Genomic DNA, 19,910 nt, shown 5'->3' on the forward strand with positions numbered 1-19,910 from the left:
ATTGGGTTTAGGCTTCAATGCAGTTTTAGGGACGGAACATAGGTCCTGGGCACCTGTTTAGCAGGGGCCCAGGGCACACTCAGTCAAAGAACATCAGCAATTCAGCACAAAGTGGGGGCATACCATGCAAGAAAGAGGGGACTCTCTCACAGCGGGGAGAATAGGAGAGAGTGGATAAGGAAGCAACAAGGAGCAAGCGTGGGGTGTGGATGTAAGAAGCAGCACACATGAGGGAGAGCGCTAGAAAACACATCCACTCTCATGGAGTATTGAACAAAATAAGAAAGTAGATTCCTGAATGTGAGCAGTGTAAAAATACAAATCATCGCACCAAAAGGATGGCCAAGGAGCTATGCTCCATGGGGGGACAAACATAACAAGAGGAAGGCGAGACACTGAATAAGAAGCAAGGAAATGAGAGTGGCAATAAAGCCAGCCAATGGTAAGCAATGGGCAGTCTGTAAGCCCACTGCAGGCTATTGGTATGTTCCTCAAGAAGAGTCCGCCTACAGACAGCTAAAAGCTGTCTGGCAGGTGAGACCTAAAAAGAGTGTGGTGTGGTAAGCTTTCCACCTAATCCATCGGAAGATTGTGAGAGAAGAAGAGTCTACCAGATCGGCCCAAAATAGTATTACATTCCGGGTAAACAAAAAATTCAAGAGCACCGCTACTTACTAAAAGCAACTGCACAGGAGAGAGAGAGACAATGGCTGACAGTTACTTTGTCTTTCTATCACATACTGTACATGTTAATGGACACAGTTGTTTTGCCTAAATATAGCATGGCTAGTGGGCACGGCTGATGAACATTATCTTGGAATAAAAAAATATAAATAAACTGACTATACATCTTGCACACATCAGTAAAACATATTCCTTTAGTCTTCACCCTGCGATCACCCTCACCCAGTGGATCCCAAACTGTGCTCCATGGCTCACTGGGGAGCCGTCAAACCTAGCCTGGGGAGCCGCGCACCAAGCACTTTAATGCATTTAATGTTCAAAGGTCTGTTGGCTTCAGTTAAACTAATTAGACTTAAATACATGATGTAGATGATTTGTAAGTGACATACCTAAAGCTGTAAACTAAGGGGCCTATGCATCAACAATGCCATTTGCGATTCCTTATTAGCGAAAAATAAGGAATCGCTAATAAGGAATAGCAAAAGGCTATGCATGTAGGAATCGCTATTCAAATAGCGATTCCTTAATATTCCTTATTACCGAATCGGTAATACCGAATCGGTAATAAGGAATACCTACCCATTCATTCCTATGGGCTTGGAGGCCCATAGGAATGAATGTAAAGCCATTCTGTTTTAGCGATTCGGTATTACCGATTCGCTAATAGCGGGAGCACTTTCAAGGGTGCCAGGGTGTCAAAAGGACACCCTGTTGCACCCCTGAAAATGATATGTGCACATATGTTGCACACACACATGCTCTAAGGGCATGTGTGTGCGCAACATGAAACTTTGAAAAATGCACAAAAGTGCATTTTTCAAAGTTTTTGCAAATTACCATGCAGTTCATCTTCATGGTAATTTGCTCCCCCTATTAGCGAAATCGCTAATTTTTTAACTTTGATGCATTGCATTTAAGGAATCTCACTTTGGGATTCCTTAAATGCAATCGCTATTTAAGGAATCAGTATTTAAGGAATCCCTATTTAAAGAATCGCTATTTAAGGATTCCTTAAATAGCGATTTCTGCTTTTGGGTTGATGCATTGGGATTGGGTATTTTTTACTTAATACCGGGAGCTATTACCGAATCGGTATTTTACCGACTGGATTTTGGGTCGATGCATGAGGCTGATAGTGCTTAATTGATGTCATGTGCAAATTTCACTGGATCCCCACGTTTCAACACCCCCAAAGTAAGCGGAAGATGCCTGATTTATTTTGTTAGACTTGTTAATAGTTTCGGGTTTTTTTCCAAATGCATTTTACACCAATGCAAGTTATCAGGAAAGTACAGTTGTTCTGTCTATTAAACACACTAAGTATTATTAAGTATTGACATTTGTACTTGACTCATAGGTACTTACAGTACACATTTCTTTCAGTACACACATATTTCCAGACAGACCTGCTCTCTCCTTGAGCACAGGGAAGTAAAACACCATATACAGCATAATGACAACATTTGGAAGCAAGAAAGACGGATGTTTAAAAAAAAAAATCTGAGGAAATTATTTTACTTGCATTGATTTGGAGACCATTTCAGGGAGGAGACAGCAAAAATAAAGCAGTATGTGGTTTAAAAAACCGTGACTCACCCTGCTGAGACAGGTGTGTTGGCACGTATGACATGGGTAGAAATGGAAGTGCATGCAAATATTCTTCAAGCGCAGAAACTCTTTGGCAATGGGGCCTACATGCATGGGGTGCTATCTAGCACTGAAAGTAGGATAAAAAAGTTTGAAAGGATACTCTATAAAAGGCATTGGCAAATAAGTGCAACTAGGAATATTTTATTAGAGGCGCCGCATTAATAATACGAAAAATCCTGCGTATATGATTATAATACCTTCATCAGCTTCGACCCAATTACTCTCATGGAGAAAAATGCAAGTACCCGAGAGGCCGGACTTACACCACCCCACCCCCCAAAAATAGGAACATTGGCGTCCGCAGAACTTTTTCCAGGGGGGTGCGCCGACTACTAAACTCCTACAAAAGCCGAACCTCTTAGGACGTCATTTATCTGTAGCCAGACCAAAAATTGGGAGCAAAACACACATTGTATTGTGCAGTGGGAAACACGAACTTCTGGCTAAGCATCACACACATTGCCTAATTCTGCCCTTTATTGAGGAGGTTTCATCCGAGAAATAAAGCGTTACTTTTGAGTTTCACTTATCCCAAGTATAAAATGAGAATAATGAAATAATCTTGAAGGGCACAATTAAATTATTTGTTTATTTACCAATTTTGAAACCTCTTTAAAAATGTTTAACAGACACAGATTGTGTTTACGATTCGACTCTCCCATATGATGTCGATTTTCAAAATCGACAGGGTTTTACAATTAATAGGTTTGTGGGGAGTGTAGATGTTCTATTCTGTTGCACCTCACAGGACTTATTTCTCAACTTTTGAGCACATAAACATCAAGTTCACTGACCCTTTGTTCAGCCTGAAAGCCTGGGTCTAAACTATTCCTTGACCATTACTAGAGCTGTATTTATTTGACTGACAGGGCTTTTTTACGGGGTATTTTTCTTACGTGAAGTAAAAAAAAAACTAAATAAATCATTAAAGCGTGACTGTGTAATGATTTATTTAGTTTTTTATTTTTTTCGTATTTTGCACCTATTTTTCTCTTGGTCCCGAGGCTGCACTTTGTAACAGAAAAATGTATTAAAAAGAGGACATTTCCAGCAAAAGTGTTTCTTTAATCTTTGGATCCGTTTCACAGGGGACGGAATGAAGGAAGGTAGAGGAAACAGAGGGTAAGAGACATTTATTGAAGCACGGTTTTCAGCAAGTGAGGAGCTGTGAGTGAGACAGAAAGGGAGGGAATAAGGGGAAGAAAGAGAGGGAGGGCAGCTGACAGCAGCAGAGCAGGAAAAGTGAACACCTCGACCACTAATCTTACCTTAATACACCTGTTGGCACATAAGGACTCCCACGCGCAACACAACACAGACGCAGGCTGCAGGGTCGGTCGGCCAACCAGCCCTTGCCTTGACGTTCCTGACTCCGCCTCTCGAGCTCCAGACCACAGCACTCGGAGTCTACTGTGTGCTCGGGCCAAAAGAGGCAAATGCAGGGATTTAAAAGTGAAGAAAAAAATTATGACAGGCATGCCCCTCGTGAGATCATTGGTCCATTCTCTCTGGAGGCAGACCAGAAACAAGAAACAGGGCCGTCATAAGTAGCGCGTTTGCGCTATGAATGATTGACGGACGCTCAAGGTGGCTGTTGAGACCCACCCCATTGCCAGAAGCAGACCAATGTCATTGCAGGTTCTACAGGGATTCGTAGCGCGATTTATGTAATTACGTACTGCTGATTGGCTGCTCAGCTCAATATGACTGGGTCTCTGATTGCTTTTATCCCAAGTCCTCTACTGATTACAGAGGGACTGAAAAATGATTTTATTAAAACCCATTCATTCCTATCTGACTGCACTCCCTGCCGTTGTACCATGATCCGGAGCGCGATGCATGATTAACCTGGCACCGCCTCTGCACAATGGCACCCGCCCCGCAGTAGCTTGTGCTAGACACTCTAGTTACGGCCCATGGTGCAGAAGGTCGCCATTCTTTTTTGTAACATTGCTCACACTCCAGCAGCCCAGTGAGTCACTGGGCTGCTGGAGTGCCAGCATTACAAACAAGCATTTGCAATGCAATAGGTCTCGCATTTCTAAGAGTTTGAGCTATTGGCATTGTAAAATTACAATGCCTTTTATTTATGTTTTGGTTTTAAAACAAATAAAAGGCATTGTCATTTACAATGTCAGTAGCATAAACTCGCATAAAAGCAGTGTGTGGAGTGCAGCGGTGTGCAGCAGTGTGCGGCGTGCAGCAGTGTGAGGCGTGCAGCAGTGTTTCGTGTAGCAGTGTGCGGCGTGCAGCAGTGTGAGGCATGCAGCAGTGTTTCGTGTAGCAGTGTGAGGCGAGCAGCAGTGTGAGGCATGCAGCAGTGTGAGGCGTGCAGCAGTGTGCGGCGTGCAGCAGTGTGCGGCGTGCAGCAGTGTGCGGCATGCAGCAGTGTTTTGTGTAGCAGTGTGAGGCGTGCAGCAGTGTGCGGCGTGCAGCAGTGTGCGGCGTGCAGCAGTGTGCGGCTTGCAGCAGTGTGCAGTGTGCGGCGTGCAGCAGTGTTTCGTGTAGCAGTGTGAGGCGAGCAGCTGGACAGAGCTGCGCCGGGCCTAGGAGACCGTGAGGCGTGGGAGGCACAAAGCCCAGGAGACTCTGATCTGGCGGAGCGGTGAGCTGGTACTTTGCGGCCTGCTCCTCCTGAACTGTGACACTGAGGCGCTGGCACTCGCTGGGCTCTGCATCGGCGGGCCGGAGCCTGTGAGTTGGGCTGGCACTGCACATGAGGCTGCAGTAAAGGGGCCAAACCAGAGACGCCTGCGCGACACAGCCTTGGTCTGCCGGCCGGGGCCTAGTGCGGAAGTGAGCGGTTGCTGATATTTTTCCCCAAAAAAACATAACAAAACGAAGAAATAAAACAAGAAATTAAGACTGGCTGTGTGGTGAGGGCGCCCGATCTGGACTGCGGCGGATTTCAAAATTATCAAAGTGCCAGCAGCAAGGCCTGAGCGACCTGCGAGGAACATGCGCGGTGCGTGGCTGCAGGGATGGAACCGTACCGGGAGCCCGGTCTCCGCGACCTGATGCGGCGCAGTGCGAGAAGGATCGCGGGTGTTGCGGGCTAATATGGTCCGCTGTGGCCGATTGTCGGCGTCTTTAGTGAACGTGATGAGCCGCGACGTAAGATAGTCTGGCCTCCCCCTGCCGTGGCTGGAAGAAGGAAGCAGCGTGAATGCGGTGCTTGCGGCCTGCAAAGGTGCGACTCTAAAGGAGGAAAAATAAAATTTAAAAAGACCATTTTTGCAGTTGCTGCAGAAAAATCATAGCATCAATAAACCTTGTCAGACTGCAGGTGAGATCGGGGTGCGCCTCAAGGTATTCGACTGTGCTGGTCGAAGTTTGCTGACCAAGTGCCCTGTTGTTTTTCTCCTGCCCTCACCAGTTCGGATCAGACCTAAAGTAAAACAAGCGTTGGCCGCGCGCGAGGGGCCGGAGACGCAAAATGTGGTGGGGGAGGGGGAGAAGCGGGAGTTGTGTGTGCGCGTGCGTCATCGCGATCGCTCTGAAAGCGAAAGTGATCGCGATGACGCACACGAGTTTTCAAAGTGCTGCTGGCGGCCGGCTGCGCGCGTGCACGATCGCGTGAACGCAAGCGTTAGGCCAGCCAGCAGCACTTTAAAAATCCCACATACAAAATGTCTCTTCGAGCCAGCGCAAGCGCTGGGGCTCAGCGAGACCTAAAAAGAATGGCATCTGCACCACGGCACAACGACCCGCACTGGCGATCCAGGGGAGGGCAAGTGCCCCCCCCCCCTTGCCCCTCTCTACGGACGCCTAGAGCCACAGACAATGGCCAATGGGTCAAGGGAGCCGCCGGTCGAGATTTGGGAACCACTGCCCTCACCCATTGATTGAGGGAGTGGCATAACAAAACAGAACCTAATAGATAGAATTTTTCACTTGACTGAGTTTCTATTTTAAGATTAGCCTCCTCTATAAGTGCAGACTCCATTACCAAGTAGAGTGGCTTGATAGCATGAATCTGGAGGGCTTCGCACCCAGTTTCTTGGCCTGTGCAAATGCTCCACGCAATTACATTGATTTAAAACGGTCATTTAAAGCAGCACATGAAAAACAATAGCTTAAGACGGCTTAGTTCTAAGTCGGCCTACTGGATATAATAAAGAGATCCTTCCTATAAAACAACTCGAGTTGTAGATGCCAGTTCCTTGAACTCTCATATGGTGGTTGGGGTAGTAATTTAGCAAAGGACCTTTCACACCACCTCTAAAACAACAGACCCACGCTTCACAGCTCAAAATTGTCCACTCAAACCGTACTTCCGCGCGAAATGTAAGGAGGCAACAGTATAGCCCATAAGAAATGTAAACAATCCACTCGCGGCTTGGATTCGAATAGAGGCGCAGATGCGCGGTTTCTAATGGGCACCGGGAGTCTCCGGTCGCATAAAGAGCTATGCGGACGACGTTTTGTTTTTATCTCACGAATCTCGACCGGAATGGTCAACAACTTCTTCGCATAATGCAGATCTTTAGCGAGACCTCCGGCATCTACATGAATTGGGGAAAATCATTTATTTGGCCACTACAGGGCGGAGATCGGCTGAGCGACTGGCCGCGAGAGGTAGTGGTGGTCCCGAACGGCTTGGAGTATTTGGGCGTCTTTCTCTCGGCATCTCAGACATTGGTGTGGTCTAAGAACCTTGCTCCCCTGTGGGTACAGGTAAGTGACCAGACGAGCGTGTGGTCTCACACGCTCCTGTCTCTCTTTGGCAGGTCTTCTATTTTCAAAATGGTTTCCCTACCTCGTCTTCTTTATCAATTGCAAAATCACCCCTATCCAATTAAGCCGACGTGGTTTAGTCAATTAAACGCTATTCTTGCCCGTTTTCTCAGGGGAGCGCTGAGGACCTGCTTCCAATCCACGTCCTCCGGTGGAGAGGCCACCCCGGGCGTCCATGCGTACTACACGACCTCACACCTCCTCATCCTCAATGACTGGTGGTAGGCGACCGCGGAGACCCGACGTATGCCGTGGAGCGTTGGCTGCTGGGAGACAATACCCTACACATGGTTCTCTATTCAGCAGCGCTGCTTAAGGGGCGACAGCCTGCCACCGCCACAATCTTCATGATCTGGAAGTCTGCGCTTCACCAGATGGGTTGGTGGGGAAGACTCACCAGAGAAACTCCATTGTGGAACAACGGACAGCTACCACAGCTGGCGTGCTTGCCCAGCTTTCGGGGTTGGGGAGCCATTGGGATAGACACGTGGCTGTACCCTCAAGTCCTTTCTTGACATACAAACGGAGTATGATATGCCCCGCACGCAATTCTACCGCTACCTTTAAATCAGGCATGCTTTTACCCCATACATATCCCGTTTAACGGAGATACCCAAATTTAACCCAGTTGAAGCAAAAGTCTTTATGGGCAAATTGGGAGACTACATAATAACAAAAATATACCGTACACTTATCATTAACACACCTACCACCTTACATAAAACTAGAGAAGCATGGCAGCAGGATCTGGGTCAACTGGAGGAAGACGACTTGGTGGAGGCCCTGGAGTCCCCGCGCAGTGCAGCAATTGGGGCCCGCATGCGTCTTATCCAATTTACGTATCTACATAGAGCCTATAATACCAGACACAGATTGTGGCGTGCTGGGCTAATTGCATCCCCACATTGTTTACGATGTGGGTCTATGGAGTGTACTTTCCTACATACTGTGTGGTCCTACCCTACACTGTTGAGGTTCTGGAGGGGGGTGTTTGTATGCCTATCTGAGGTTTTGGGGTGGGACGTTCCTTCCTCTCTGAGGCTCGCCATGCTGCATATTGCAGAGGGTCTGGGTGGCAACAGGTACAAGTGCCACCTCTTATTTCTAGGCCTCACATTGGCAAAAAGAGACATTGCCTGCGCCTGGAAAGATGAATCCCCACCATTGATCGGGGTATGGAAAAGAGTTGTATGGGCCTGGAAATCCCGGTCTTTGAAGCGAGGGGGTGCCCTCGGAAGTACTACAAGATCTGGAAAAGGTGGGCTGACTATAGGGGACTATATCTGGAGCCTCCCCCACCTCCCACCTGATGCTGAAGAACCATTGTTATGAATCCAGCGGACTGGAATATGCATTGTACACATGTTGGATGTGGCTACAGGTGGCAAAGCCTCTCCCTATATATGAGACGTCTCATTTTGTCAAACAAAGGCAATTTGGAGCAGTTATTTGTTTTTCTGTTGTTATTTCTCTACGCACTTTATTCTTTGTATGACCGATGTCATGTCATTGCTGAAAATGTTGATATCCAAATTTGTCCTCTTATATGCCTATTTTAGGTGCCCTACGAGGCATTCTCTTTGTCTTGGCTATCAACAATAAAATTAAGTTGTGAAAAAAACAGAAATGTAAACAAGCATTATAAATGCAATAGGTCTCGCGCTTGTTGGAGTAACTGGCATTATAAATGCCAGTGTTTTTTGCCGAGCCATGTTGCAGGTACCTCTTTTGGCCACATATGGTACTCCACCCTGCAACATGGCTAGGTAAAAAACATCGGCATTTATAATGCCAATAACTCCAACTCCAACAAATGCGAGACCTATTGCATTTGCAATGCAAAAGTTTCGCATTTGTAAAAGTTAGAGACAATGCTTTTTACTTTTGCTTTTTTATACCAATGGCAATAGCGCTATACAAATGTACTCCACTGCAAACAAAAAAACAAAAGTAATAAACAATGTAATTTTCAATGCCAACAGCTCTAACTTTAACAAATGAGAGACCTATTGTATTGCAAATGCTTGTTTAATAATGTAGCCACTGACATAGGGAATTCTGTAGCAACCGCTATAAATCGTTGGGGCCAAGGGGAGCTAAAGATTAACAAAACATAAGCACATGATGGTGCTGGATAATGTTCAAGAGTATGGTGAATTTGGTGCTGGTTCAATTCCACAAGCAGAAGTGGACCAAAGGTCCCACTGGTATGATTCGAATATGAATTTTTCAAGTGGTCAAAATAAAACTGTTTGGGGGCATGAATGATTTATATGGTGGCAATGAATATTATGATGATGTTGGTGTAGCAAAAAAAATAAACGTTGATAAGTCACAAACAGACTGTTTCCACCAGGTTAGACTGGGGGGAATCACTATGCTTTTCCAATCTCCAGGAGTATAGAGAAGATACGCAGACATTCAGCAAGGATGTTGATGGTAACACCGCTGTGGAACCCTTCAAGACAAAATCCCAGTCTTGTTCTGCAAGGCAAGCCTGCTGGCATGGAACCTTTCAGGGAGCTCACAGAGGTGCCATGACTTTGAGGTAGCTTCTGCACACATTAGGGCCTCTTGTGCTTGTGGAACAGTCAGGGCTTATAGTTCAGCCTGAGAAGTATGGAGTACCTGGTCCCATTTCATCATAAGTCACAGAAGTGTTGAATTTCTTGGCATCCAAGCAGTGGGGTACAAGTCTTGCAGGACAATTAACGATTGTAGGTCAGCATCATCAGTAGGGTGCCAGAAGGTTGACGGGAAATCGACGGAGGAACCTCTGCTGGTGTGCAGATTATTGAACGGAATAAGGTACATGAATCTGCTCACTATTTGGGATGTTAACCTAGTTTTACACTGAATTGAACCCTGGGAAGCAAAGAGGCAACACACAGTTTGAAGATTACTGGTATAGGGCAACATCATGCAGAGTTTGACAGCACATTTCATTTTTATGCATTCTTTAAAATTTTCATAATAATATATATATATACTTTTTTTTTTTATTAGCCTTGCACGTCTGAATCCTAATAGACTCTGTACTTGGTAGCAGTGTGAGCCCTCTCGCTCCCCTGCCATCCCCGATTCAGATGACCTGCACCACATACCTTGTACTCCTGGGCAGCCTCTCGAATGAGGAGCACCCTCTGCTGCTTGTGATCACGTGACATGCTGCAGACCACACAGAGGGGCTCCTGGTCATCTTCACAGAACAGTTTCAGTTTCTCTTCGTGTTCTCGGCACAGATTCAGCTTTTGGGGGGTCGCACTCGGCATCTGAAGTTGTTTAAGGGTTTCGATCATGTTCGCCAGGTGCCTGTTGGGCCGGAAGGTTTTGTTCGGAGCGAGATGTCTGCACTGAGGACAGCGGAAGTCTTTAAGCAGCCCCTCCCGGTACTGAGTGATACAGGACAAGCAGGTGTGTCCACACTCCACAGACACCGGGTCTTTGAAATATTCCAGACATATGGCGCACGTGGCCTCCGCCTCCAGGCTCCGGAGATGGTTGGACGCAGCCATGTTCAACCTGAGGTGCACACGGTTAAGTTAGGTTTCGTTTCATATATTCCAGTTGGTGAAGTGGGAGGGTCTGCTTCCCCTTCTCTTTCCTTACAGACCCTCCCACTTTCACTGGCTGCTGCACGTGCACAGCGCTGAAGTCGGAAAGTCATTGGCTGATCTGGGAGTGTTTACAGCGGACTGTGGATGTTTCTGGCCTGCAGCCACAGACCACAGTGTCTGTAGCATGTGCTGGGATAATGTGCGCAGCAGAGCTGAATTGTCCGTCTGTAAAGCAGGGCTGTCGGCAGCAGAGCTGATAATATCCAGAGCTCACCTGGGACGATCGGCAGCTATTCTGGGGGGCTGGAGGTGCCCTAAGACTGACTGTGCCTACATCTGGGAGTGTTAGGGTCTGTACTGCTAGTGCCTACATCAACAAGTGGGAGTGGCTGCAGCAGAGCAAGTTGAGTCTGTATACAGGCCGGGAATGCCTGCTTAATCCGTGTCCTCTGTGACACATTTTTCCCCTTTAGCTCTTCACTAAGAAAAAACAAGCATTTGCAATGCAAAAGGTCTCGCATTTACGTGACTTTAAGCTATTGGCATTGTAAATGACAATGCCTTTTATTTATGTTTTGGTTTTTAAAACATAAATAAAAGGCATTGTCATTTTCAATGCCAGTAGCTTAAACTTCAGTAGATGCAAGACCTATTGCAGCTCCCTGTATAAACCATCCGAGGCTCTCGTAAACAAAGGCCTCGATCCGTCTCGTTTTAATGCAAACAACTGCAAGAGGGTATTTGCTCCAAAACTCATTTATGACAAATTCAGCCCACTTGAAAGGGAACTTTGAAAATAATCATTCCGCGCTGTCTGGCCCACGGGGAGTTTAGTAATTAATGCTTTCACTGTAAAAGTGAGAGAGTTCAAGAATTTAGAATGAAGGGCATGGAACAGATTTTTTTGTTTGACTGCGCTCAAGGCTCCAAATGTAAACGTCAGGGTTACATAAACAAAATAACAAGCATTGGCCGCGAAAGTGAAAGTGACATCAAAGTCCACAACAGATGGCAACCTGCACGCCGCTGCTCGTTCCCGGAATGCGGCTGGTGCTCTGCTCGCTCCCGCAATAGGCTGTGGGAGTGAACATTTGTCTAACAAGCATTGGCATAGCCAATAGGTCTCGCATTTGGGACCTAATAAGTGTTTAGCCATGCAACAGTTGATGTTGTTTCACCAAGGATGTTCTGCTGCATAACTAAATACTTATAAGGTCCCAAAAGCGAGACCTATTGGCTATGCCAATGCTTGTCTTGTACCTTATTTCACTTTCTGTCATGTAGAAGCAGTTTGGAAACTTCCTGTATGAAGTGATACATAAAATGCATTTTTGCCTTTAACTGGCTTCGGACACAGGCTCCAGGTTGCTGTTGAGATCGTTCTCACATTGTGTGACCTCTTTTTCACACATTGCTGAGGGCACACGACATTTGAAGACCCGTGGTAGCAACACGTGTAACGAGTACGAGGCTTTTCTCAACTAGCGCTGCACAGCAAGATAAATCGCCTCTGGGCACTCTCTTACCCGGATTGTGAAAGGGAACAGGGCGGCTTCGTGTGTATCTTCAGCGACAGCTCCAGGTGCAAGGAGCCAGAAAGTTACACCTGAATGAATGAATGACCACTCCCCTGACACACCCCTGGACACGCCCCCAAGTGAAGCCTAAGAGAAAACTTGGTAGGATGAAAGACACACATACCTGTCACCCAAAGAGACCCTCTTGAACAGCTAAATGGTCACGGGTTTGAAAGGGGAGTCCGCTGTGGCTACCACGTGGTTCGATGGTAGCCAAGAAGACTACACCAGATAACTGGACGACGTCATCGCACAAGGGGCAGATGATATTTGCCTACTGCACGTGGCTACCTTGGCACCGCGGTGGGCAGCGTCGTTCAAAGGAAGGGCCAGATGAATCCATGCAACTCGGTATGGGGGCATTCCTGGAAGGGTGATGATAGATGTTTAACTTGACGATAAGATGAAGGGTTGTGCACAAGTTTATACAATTCGTTTCACCCTATAACCTAACCAGCTATGCAAAATGATTATTATTAAAAGGTTTGAAGTATAAAAAAAGAATGTGTAAGTTACAACCTAGTAAGTTATTACCAAGCAAGTTAAACTCTCTTATTCAAAAGACTTACAGCATTACTTTAACTTTTGAAACATAGCGTAACTCACACGAGCGTAAATTACTGTTATTCCCACACGTAAATAAGTCGTAAGTCTGAAAATCTCCTCTGTAAATTGGTTCAACAGGAACTTTCTTAAGAGTAGGAGCAATGAAGCAGGGTCAAACTGGAATTCTTAACAAGCATTGGCCGCGCAGCCGTGAAAGTGGCGCGGCCGTTAAAGTGACGCGCCCGCGAAAGTGAAAGAAAAAAGCACGCGAGTGGTGCGTGCGTGCGCGTATGCCCATGACAAGAGAGGAAAGCCAGATGGCGCCTCCGCTCGTGCCTGTGCGCGTAACCGCACGCTCAAGGCCACACAGACAGCATGCTGTCGGACTTTTGAAAGCCCACTAACTAAATGTCTCGCCAGAGCAGCACATGTGCTGGCTCAGGCGAGACCTAAAAAGTGGGACATGCGCCCACGTTTAGCCATTGGCAGGCTACAAAAACAATTACACAGGCAACAGCCAACCAAATGTGTGGGGGAGGAGTCTGAGCCACACAAGGAAAAGCTGCGGGAGTTGAAAGCCCTTACTAGAAGCAGAGCAGCGCATGCGCGATGGCTCAGGCGAGACCTGAAAATGGCAACTGCATTTATTTACTTGCAAATTAAGCACTGCCAGTATCTTGGGCTCAGACAGCAAACTCTGCTTGACTGGCATCGCTCTGACTCTGTCAGAAGAGGGCAGTCAGCTCTTAGGTATTAGTTAACTCCTGAATTGTATACCCTTCCTGCGCATGCGCTAAAGAGCAGGGCTACCGGTGCAAAAAAGCAGCGCAGTTAATAGAAATCCGGAAGAAGCTTGTTCATAAGAATGCATCACATTCTCGCTTTCCATGAGATATTGTTAGCTCTGTTGTGAATTGTGAGGTGAGAAACGCAGTTGCCAAGAAAGCAATCTTTCAATGATGGCCTCTTTACTGTGGCTACTGCAGAATGTGAAATCGCAGGAGTTGCTTCTTCGTGGGAGACAAGACTCGCCCAATTTCACTTCATTTTAATGCACCTCTAGTGGCAGATCCAAGACTGATCTGTTTTGGATGTTTTTAAGGAGAAACTAAAGGTGCCCCATGTTTCATGGTACCCTGGGCCCAGCTTGCCACCTCAGACAAGCTACAGCAACTAAGCGGTGTGCCACCAGGTGAAGTGCACGGACGCTATGCTCTATTTAATACATAAAGTCAGCTGTGTCACGGACAGGGACCCCGCAGGTGCCTTAGGAAGTGTTGGGTCCATGCACTAAAGAGGCACGCTTAAATAGATTTCAAACTGCATGGCTTTACACGACTCATGAGCTCACCTTGTTAAAAGAGGGCATTGGGGGGCTCTAACCTGGGAAGTGAAGAAGACGCAGGAGCCTGGAAGTACAGTTTTTTAAAAACAATTCTATTATTATATTTTTTTTAACAACTGTGCTGCTCGAGAAATTGAAAATAGGGGTGGGGGAGCCACTGAATTCTCGAACCAACCTCAAGCTAGATACATGGCTTTTGTTTTGCTAAGCCAGGTACATGGCTCTGGCTCCGTTCGACATATTCCTGGAACCTCGGGCCAAACACAAACAGAACCGTGACATGGCTACTGCCGCCCTCCCCATATCTAAATGGCCATTGCCCAATGTGAAGCCATTTAACCTGGGTTCAATCCCGGTTTCCCTATTTGAACAAATTGTGTGAGCCTGAGGAATTACTTTATTTCACTGGTCTTCTTTTTCTTGATCATCACACTTGACAGCACCTTAAAACACAGCAATTTAGGATGAGCGTGTACAAAAAAAAAACTTCTGTATATTTTAATAGTCCTTAATGTTGCTCCACCTGTAATAACACCTAAAGCAGCAAGCTGGGTACATATTACAACTAACTTGCTTCACTAATGGTATTGTAGTCAGGGCGATGGGTGGTGGGGCATGAAAGTTTTCCAAGTGCATATTTAGAAACATTTGATAAATGTCACTCAATGCAGCGATACAATCTAATACACTAAAGTGAAACGCTTCCTATCAAATTTTTGTTCTGTGAAAGGGTGAGAGGCTCCTTTAAAAAGCATTTAAAGATGAAGAGGCAAAATGAATAGCGATACAACATCATTGTGTGGAAATTTTGAGTAAAAAGTCTATGGAAAACAAAAACAGAAATGAATTAAATATTCGAACAGTTCATAGGTTGGCACATTTCGGAGGAGCGTTATTTCTCTACTGTGGGCTTCTTCTTGGGGCAGGCTGTGGTGCCATGTAACCCGAGAGCCCTTCCGTCCATTCAGCCATGAAAGCAGCCACTGCAGGGTACAGTGAGATCTTCTTCTATCTGCATGGCCACTGCATTCCTGGAGCTGAGGTGCTCTCTCCCTTATGAAGATGGGAGCAGGCAGGTAATAGGGGTTGGGGATTCCTCCCGGACATTGTGAATGACGCGATAGGGATAGCTTTGCATAAAGATGTGTTACAGCAAACAAATAATAGACGGAATGCTGACAATGCAAACATTCTCCCCTAGTCAAAAGATCTGGGTTAAATCCATCGTTCTTTTGCCCACTACGCCACCCCAGTTTGGACCCAGCCATATGCAAATAATTTTTGACCCTGTGCCCCAGACCGAACTGCCAGGCCAGGTCCTCCCAGGACCGGAAACAAGCATCCTCGGACCGGTTTCAGGGTATGTCACCCTTCTTCAGCCAGGCTTGCATAAAGATGTAGCAAAAACTGTGAGGCCCTCCAGGGGCGTAGTTGTGAATACCTTTCACTTAGGGGAACATAAGTTGCCCGCTAAAACGTTTAATGTCGCAGCCAGGTTTGTAACTGTCAGGAAAGCTGCAGGTGCTGTTGCACTGCAAACGGATGTGAAAGATCCGTTGAACCCCAAATTGGGGTCCTAAATTATGTTTTTGGAGCGGGGGCATTTTCCTTGCTTCCTCAAGGCCAATGCAACATGCCACACCACTGCTCGCCACTCTCCTGGTTCTGTTCCGTGGCGTCATTTCTGAGCAGTGTTGTAATGAAGATTACTGGCTAGTAATAGAGTCGATCTTTTGCTGCTCCCGCATTCAAAGCCACCTATTTCAGTTTCCTAGTACTGAGGGGAGTAGTTCCGGTCAGTCTCACAGGGGTGTGGCCATTTAGCTCTTTCAGACTCAGAGGGCGGGTGTGAAAAAGTGTGGCCACACAACTTAAAGAAATATTTGCAATACCCTTGGATTAATGGAACTAGGATAGAAGCTCATCTTAGAGATACAGGTGCCAGTATCACTATGGTGAGAGATACACTGATTTCCCCTGAGCATCACCTGATTGAGAGAACTTACCCAGTCACCAATGCTGACAGTGTTACCACTAACCATGCAATGGCTATGGAGACATTAAACTGTGGGGGGGGGGAGTTTACTTGCCTGAAACAGGAAGTGGTCTCTCCAAAGCATCCAGCTGCATGTCTGCTTGGTAATGACCTGGAAACCTCAGCTTGGGCTGAGGCAGAATTGAAATCCCATGCAGCAATGCTGGATATCCCTGAGATGGTGTGAGTAAAAACAATAGCACAGAGCAGAAAACAGGGTGAAAAGGAAGTGTTGGAGCCTGAAAGTATGGCCCAACCTTCCAAGACCAAAGGTAAGAAGACTGTGAAACCAGCTTCTGTACAGTAAGAGGATCAGGACCCCTCTCCTCAAGGAGAGGACTTGGACACCCCAGAGGAAACTGAGCCCATGGAGCTTGACCCTTACCAGGTTGAACTCTTAGGCCCAGGAGGACCCTCTAGGGAACAGCTGTGCCTTGGACGGCAGGTATGTCCAACTCTTGAAAGCCTGAGGCAGCAAGCTGCTATACAGCCCTTGCCTATCCACATAACACGTAAGGAGGTGGAACTGGCTCTGAAGGCCAGTAAAACTGGTAAGGCCCCAGGCCCCGACGGAGTTCCAATCGATTTCTTTAAATCTAATATGGAACTCTGGTCGCCAATTTTAACAAGGGTCCTTCAGGCATCATGTGAGATGGGCCTTATCGACTCGTGGTCCCAATCTATTCTTGTCCCCATATTTACAAAAGGGGACCGCGGGTCACCATCCTGCTATCGGCCTATCTCCTTGCTGGACTCGCTGGGGAAAGTGGCCGGTCGCGTCATTTTAGATCGACTTCGGCAGTGGGCATCACACAATAAAGTTCTGTCTGACCTACAGGCTGGATTTCGCGAGGGTCTGGGCGCTATAGAGCAAGCCCTCAATCTATCGCTACTAATTGGTAAATATGTAAACGCAAAGGGGGGGACACTTTATATGGCATACTGTCACGGGGTCACTCAGGAGGAGGAACGGGGTGGAGACGATAACGACTGTTCGTTTCCACCCCGGCTACAGGACGAGAGCGGGCCCTTTTACCCGAGCTGGACTTGCCTAGAGGAGGAGACCACGAAAACCACGTCAGCGAGAACGAGCCAATCCAGAGACGTGCTCGTACATAAAGAGACCCCGGAAGAACAGGACAGCGCGAAAGCCGATGGAGGAGTCGGGAGTGGAGAAAAGGAGACAGTGCGGAAGCGAGGAAGTGGAACAGGCGGCGAGAGAACGAGCGGAGGGACCGAAGAAGACGTTTTCATCTTCACCTCTATATTACCTGTTCACTTGAGTCAATAAAAGAAAAGAGACCCCATACTCCCGTCTGCCGTGACTCATTTCACCTAGACGGGAACCCTATGCGACACATACGTTGATCTTTCCGCGGCGTTTGACTGTGTTAATCACACTAAGCTGTGGGTCATTCTAGAAGATATGGGTATTGAGACCTCACTCCTACTATTTTTGCGCGAATTATAATCAGACGCCACAGCTAGAGTCAGATTCGGTGTGGGGGACGAGTTAACAAAGTCGTTCAGAGTGGAACGTGGGGTAAGACAGGGTTGTGTCCTGGCACCTTTTTTATTCAACCTGTATACCAACGGCCTGGAAAAAGCCATGGTATTGGGGTCCCAGGACCTCCCCAACATAAACAAGCGCCCAATACCGATTCTACTCTATGCGGACGACGCTGTAATCTTAGCTGGTACCCCCATGGAGTTGTAGCATGCCCTCGCAAAATATCATACTTTTATGGCCAATCTTGGCCTAAAGATAAACATCAAAAAGACGTTTGTCATGTCTGCAGGGTCAAGGGCGAAGAACATGAAGCCCATGTATATTGAAACTCAGAAATTAGAGTGTACATCCACCTATCCCTACTTGGGCGTAGTTTTTGACCACAAATCTTCCTGGAAGCCTGCTATTGAATCTAGGCAACTTATTTTTAAGAGGACAACAGCTGCTGTGGTCAACTTCACAACCAAGTCAGGTAGACGTCCCACCGTTGAACTCCTTGAGATATATAGAGCAAAATGCATCTCTAGTGCAATATATGGGGCTGGGGTATGGGGTTTCTCCAAGGTTGAGCAACTACAAAGGGTGGAGAATAGTTTTTTAAGATTCCTTCTTACAGTCCCGCAGGGGACTTCGACCTACTCATGCCACCTGGAAACGGGTTTGACTTATATAACAGATTTGATAAAGATTCAACCGCTACTCTTGTGGCATCGCATATGGTCGACCAATGAAACAACTCTTTGCCGGGAATTCATCAAGGATTGTATATCTCTTGACAAAGCCCGAAAGATCAGCTGGATAGCATATGTAAGCAAATTCTTTAGTGACCTTGGCATGTCACAGTACTACTCCTCCCCTCCTTCAATTGCAATAATACCGAGGAAGCGTTTTAAAAAGGCATGCCTGGCTCACTTAGAATCCCTACGACTATCCAGCGAGGTCTCTAAACCCACTGTTCAACACTCCCTACAAATTCAAACATCGATGATGGTTCAGCCCTACTTAACTTTTAATCTTTCGGGCTATAAAAGTTTTCTGCTAACTAGGCTTAGATTAAATATCTTTCACCGCCTGGTTACTTTCCCCAAGACGAATATTTGGGAAAAACTTCCTCAGCCTTGTCCTTGCGACGATAGTTCCCCCCAAACAACGATCCACATAATTCTGTTCTGCAAATTTTACCAAGATCTGAGGAAACAGTGGCTCGTTCCAATGCTGAAAGTTATGGGTCTACGTAGGTCCCGTCCAGCATTTCTCGCTCTTTTGTGTTTAGATGCTGAACCTTATGCTAAATCGATAGCAATTTTCTTGAAATTGGTTGTCAAGCATAGGCAGAACTTAGAGTAAGAATGGGATCCATCTCTCCTGACATGAACGATGGTCCCTTGACTGTTGATGTTTTAGAATCTGCCGCCCCTGTAATTAATTCTATGGCACTGTTTTAATAGTTGTGTTTTACAAGTAACTATACTCCTATTGTCGTAGCTTGCAAACTTGGAGTTTAGACTGCTTTCCTACTCAAGGCACGGTTTATTAAGGAACATTTTAATCGGCTGCTTATTTTAAAAAAAAAATCTCTTGCTATTTTTGCGTAATTTCTTGTATTACCTTGGCCATAATTCTTTTTAACTGTATTAAATTGTGCTTTTATGGATGTTTTCTCAACAACCGAATAAAGCTTGATTTGATTTGATTTGAGATGTCAGTGGTACCCACAGAGTTTATTGGGAGGAGGGACTACTGTACACTGAGGCCAGAGACCCCAACCCTGGAGCCACTAGAAGATACACCTCAGTGCCTCAGAAGTACAGGGAGTTCTTACTAACTTTAGCTCATGACATCCCCCTAGCTCAACATCTGGGCCAAACCAAAAGCTGGGTAAGGCTAATTAGCCACTGTTACTGGCCCCAGATGTCTCAGAAAGTAAAAGAGTTTGTCAGCTCCTGTGTCACCTGTCAAGCCAGTGGCAGGACAGGTGGACACCCAAAGGCCCCATTGATACCACTACCAGTGGTTGGGGTTCCCTTTGAAAGGATGGGTGTGGACAAAGTAGGTCCACTTGAACCTTCCACAGCATCAGGAAACAAATTCATTCTAGTGGTAGTGGATCATGCCTCTAGGTAGCCTGAGGCAATTCCCCTTAGGACTACTACAGCTCCTGCTTGGTGTCATCACCATGGTAGGGTTCCCTAAGGAGGTGGTTTCAGACAGAGTTTCCAACTTCATGTCTGCTTACCTAAAGCACATGTGAAAAGAGTGTGGAGTGCAG

At 46.5% G+C, this 19,910-nt stretch overlaps 1 protein-coding gene across 2 annotated transcripts in view; it reads right to left on the reverse strand.

Annotated features, from left to right (window-relative positions):
* The window catches only part of LOC146813792 (cap-specific mRNA (nucleoside-2'-O-)-methyltransferase 1-like), a 946,504-nt gene that overhangs the window by 668,960 nt on the left and 257,634 nt on the right, over positions 1-19,910 (reverse strand). Inside the window, exon 1 of one of the 2 annotated variants that reach the window (XM_085610254.1) lies at positions 10,176-10,611. The exons of the other annotated variant lie outside the window; for it this stretch is intronic. Coding sequence (XP_085466380.1) covers positions 10,176-10,586 — 411 coding nt within the window. The 5' untranslated portion in view covers positions 10,587-10,611. Of the gene's footprint in view, positions 1-10,175; positions 10,612-19,910 lie in introns of those variants that run through there. 2 annotated transcript variants of the gene reach the window in all.

Source organism: Triturus cristatus, chromosome 6 (assembly GCF_964204655.1).
Source record: "Triturus cristatus chromosome 6, aTriCri1.1, whole genome shotgun sequence".
In the NCBI taxonomy this organism is placed as follows: Eukaryota; Metazoa; Chordata; class Amphibia; order Caudata; family Salamandridae; genus Triturus; species Triturus cristatus.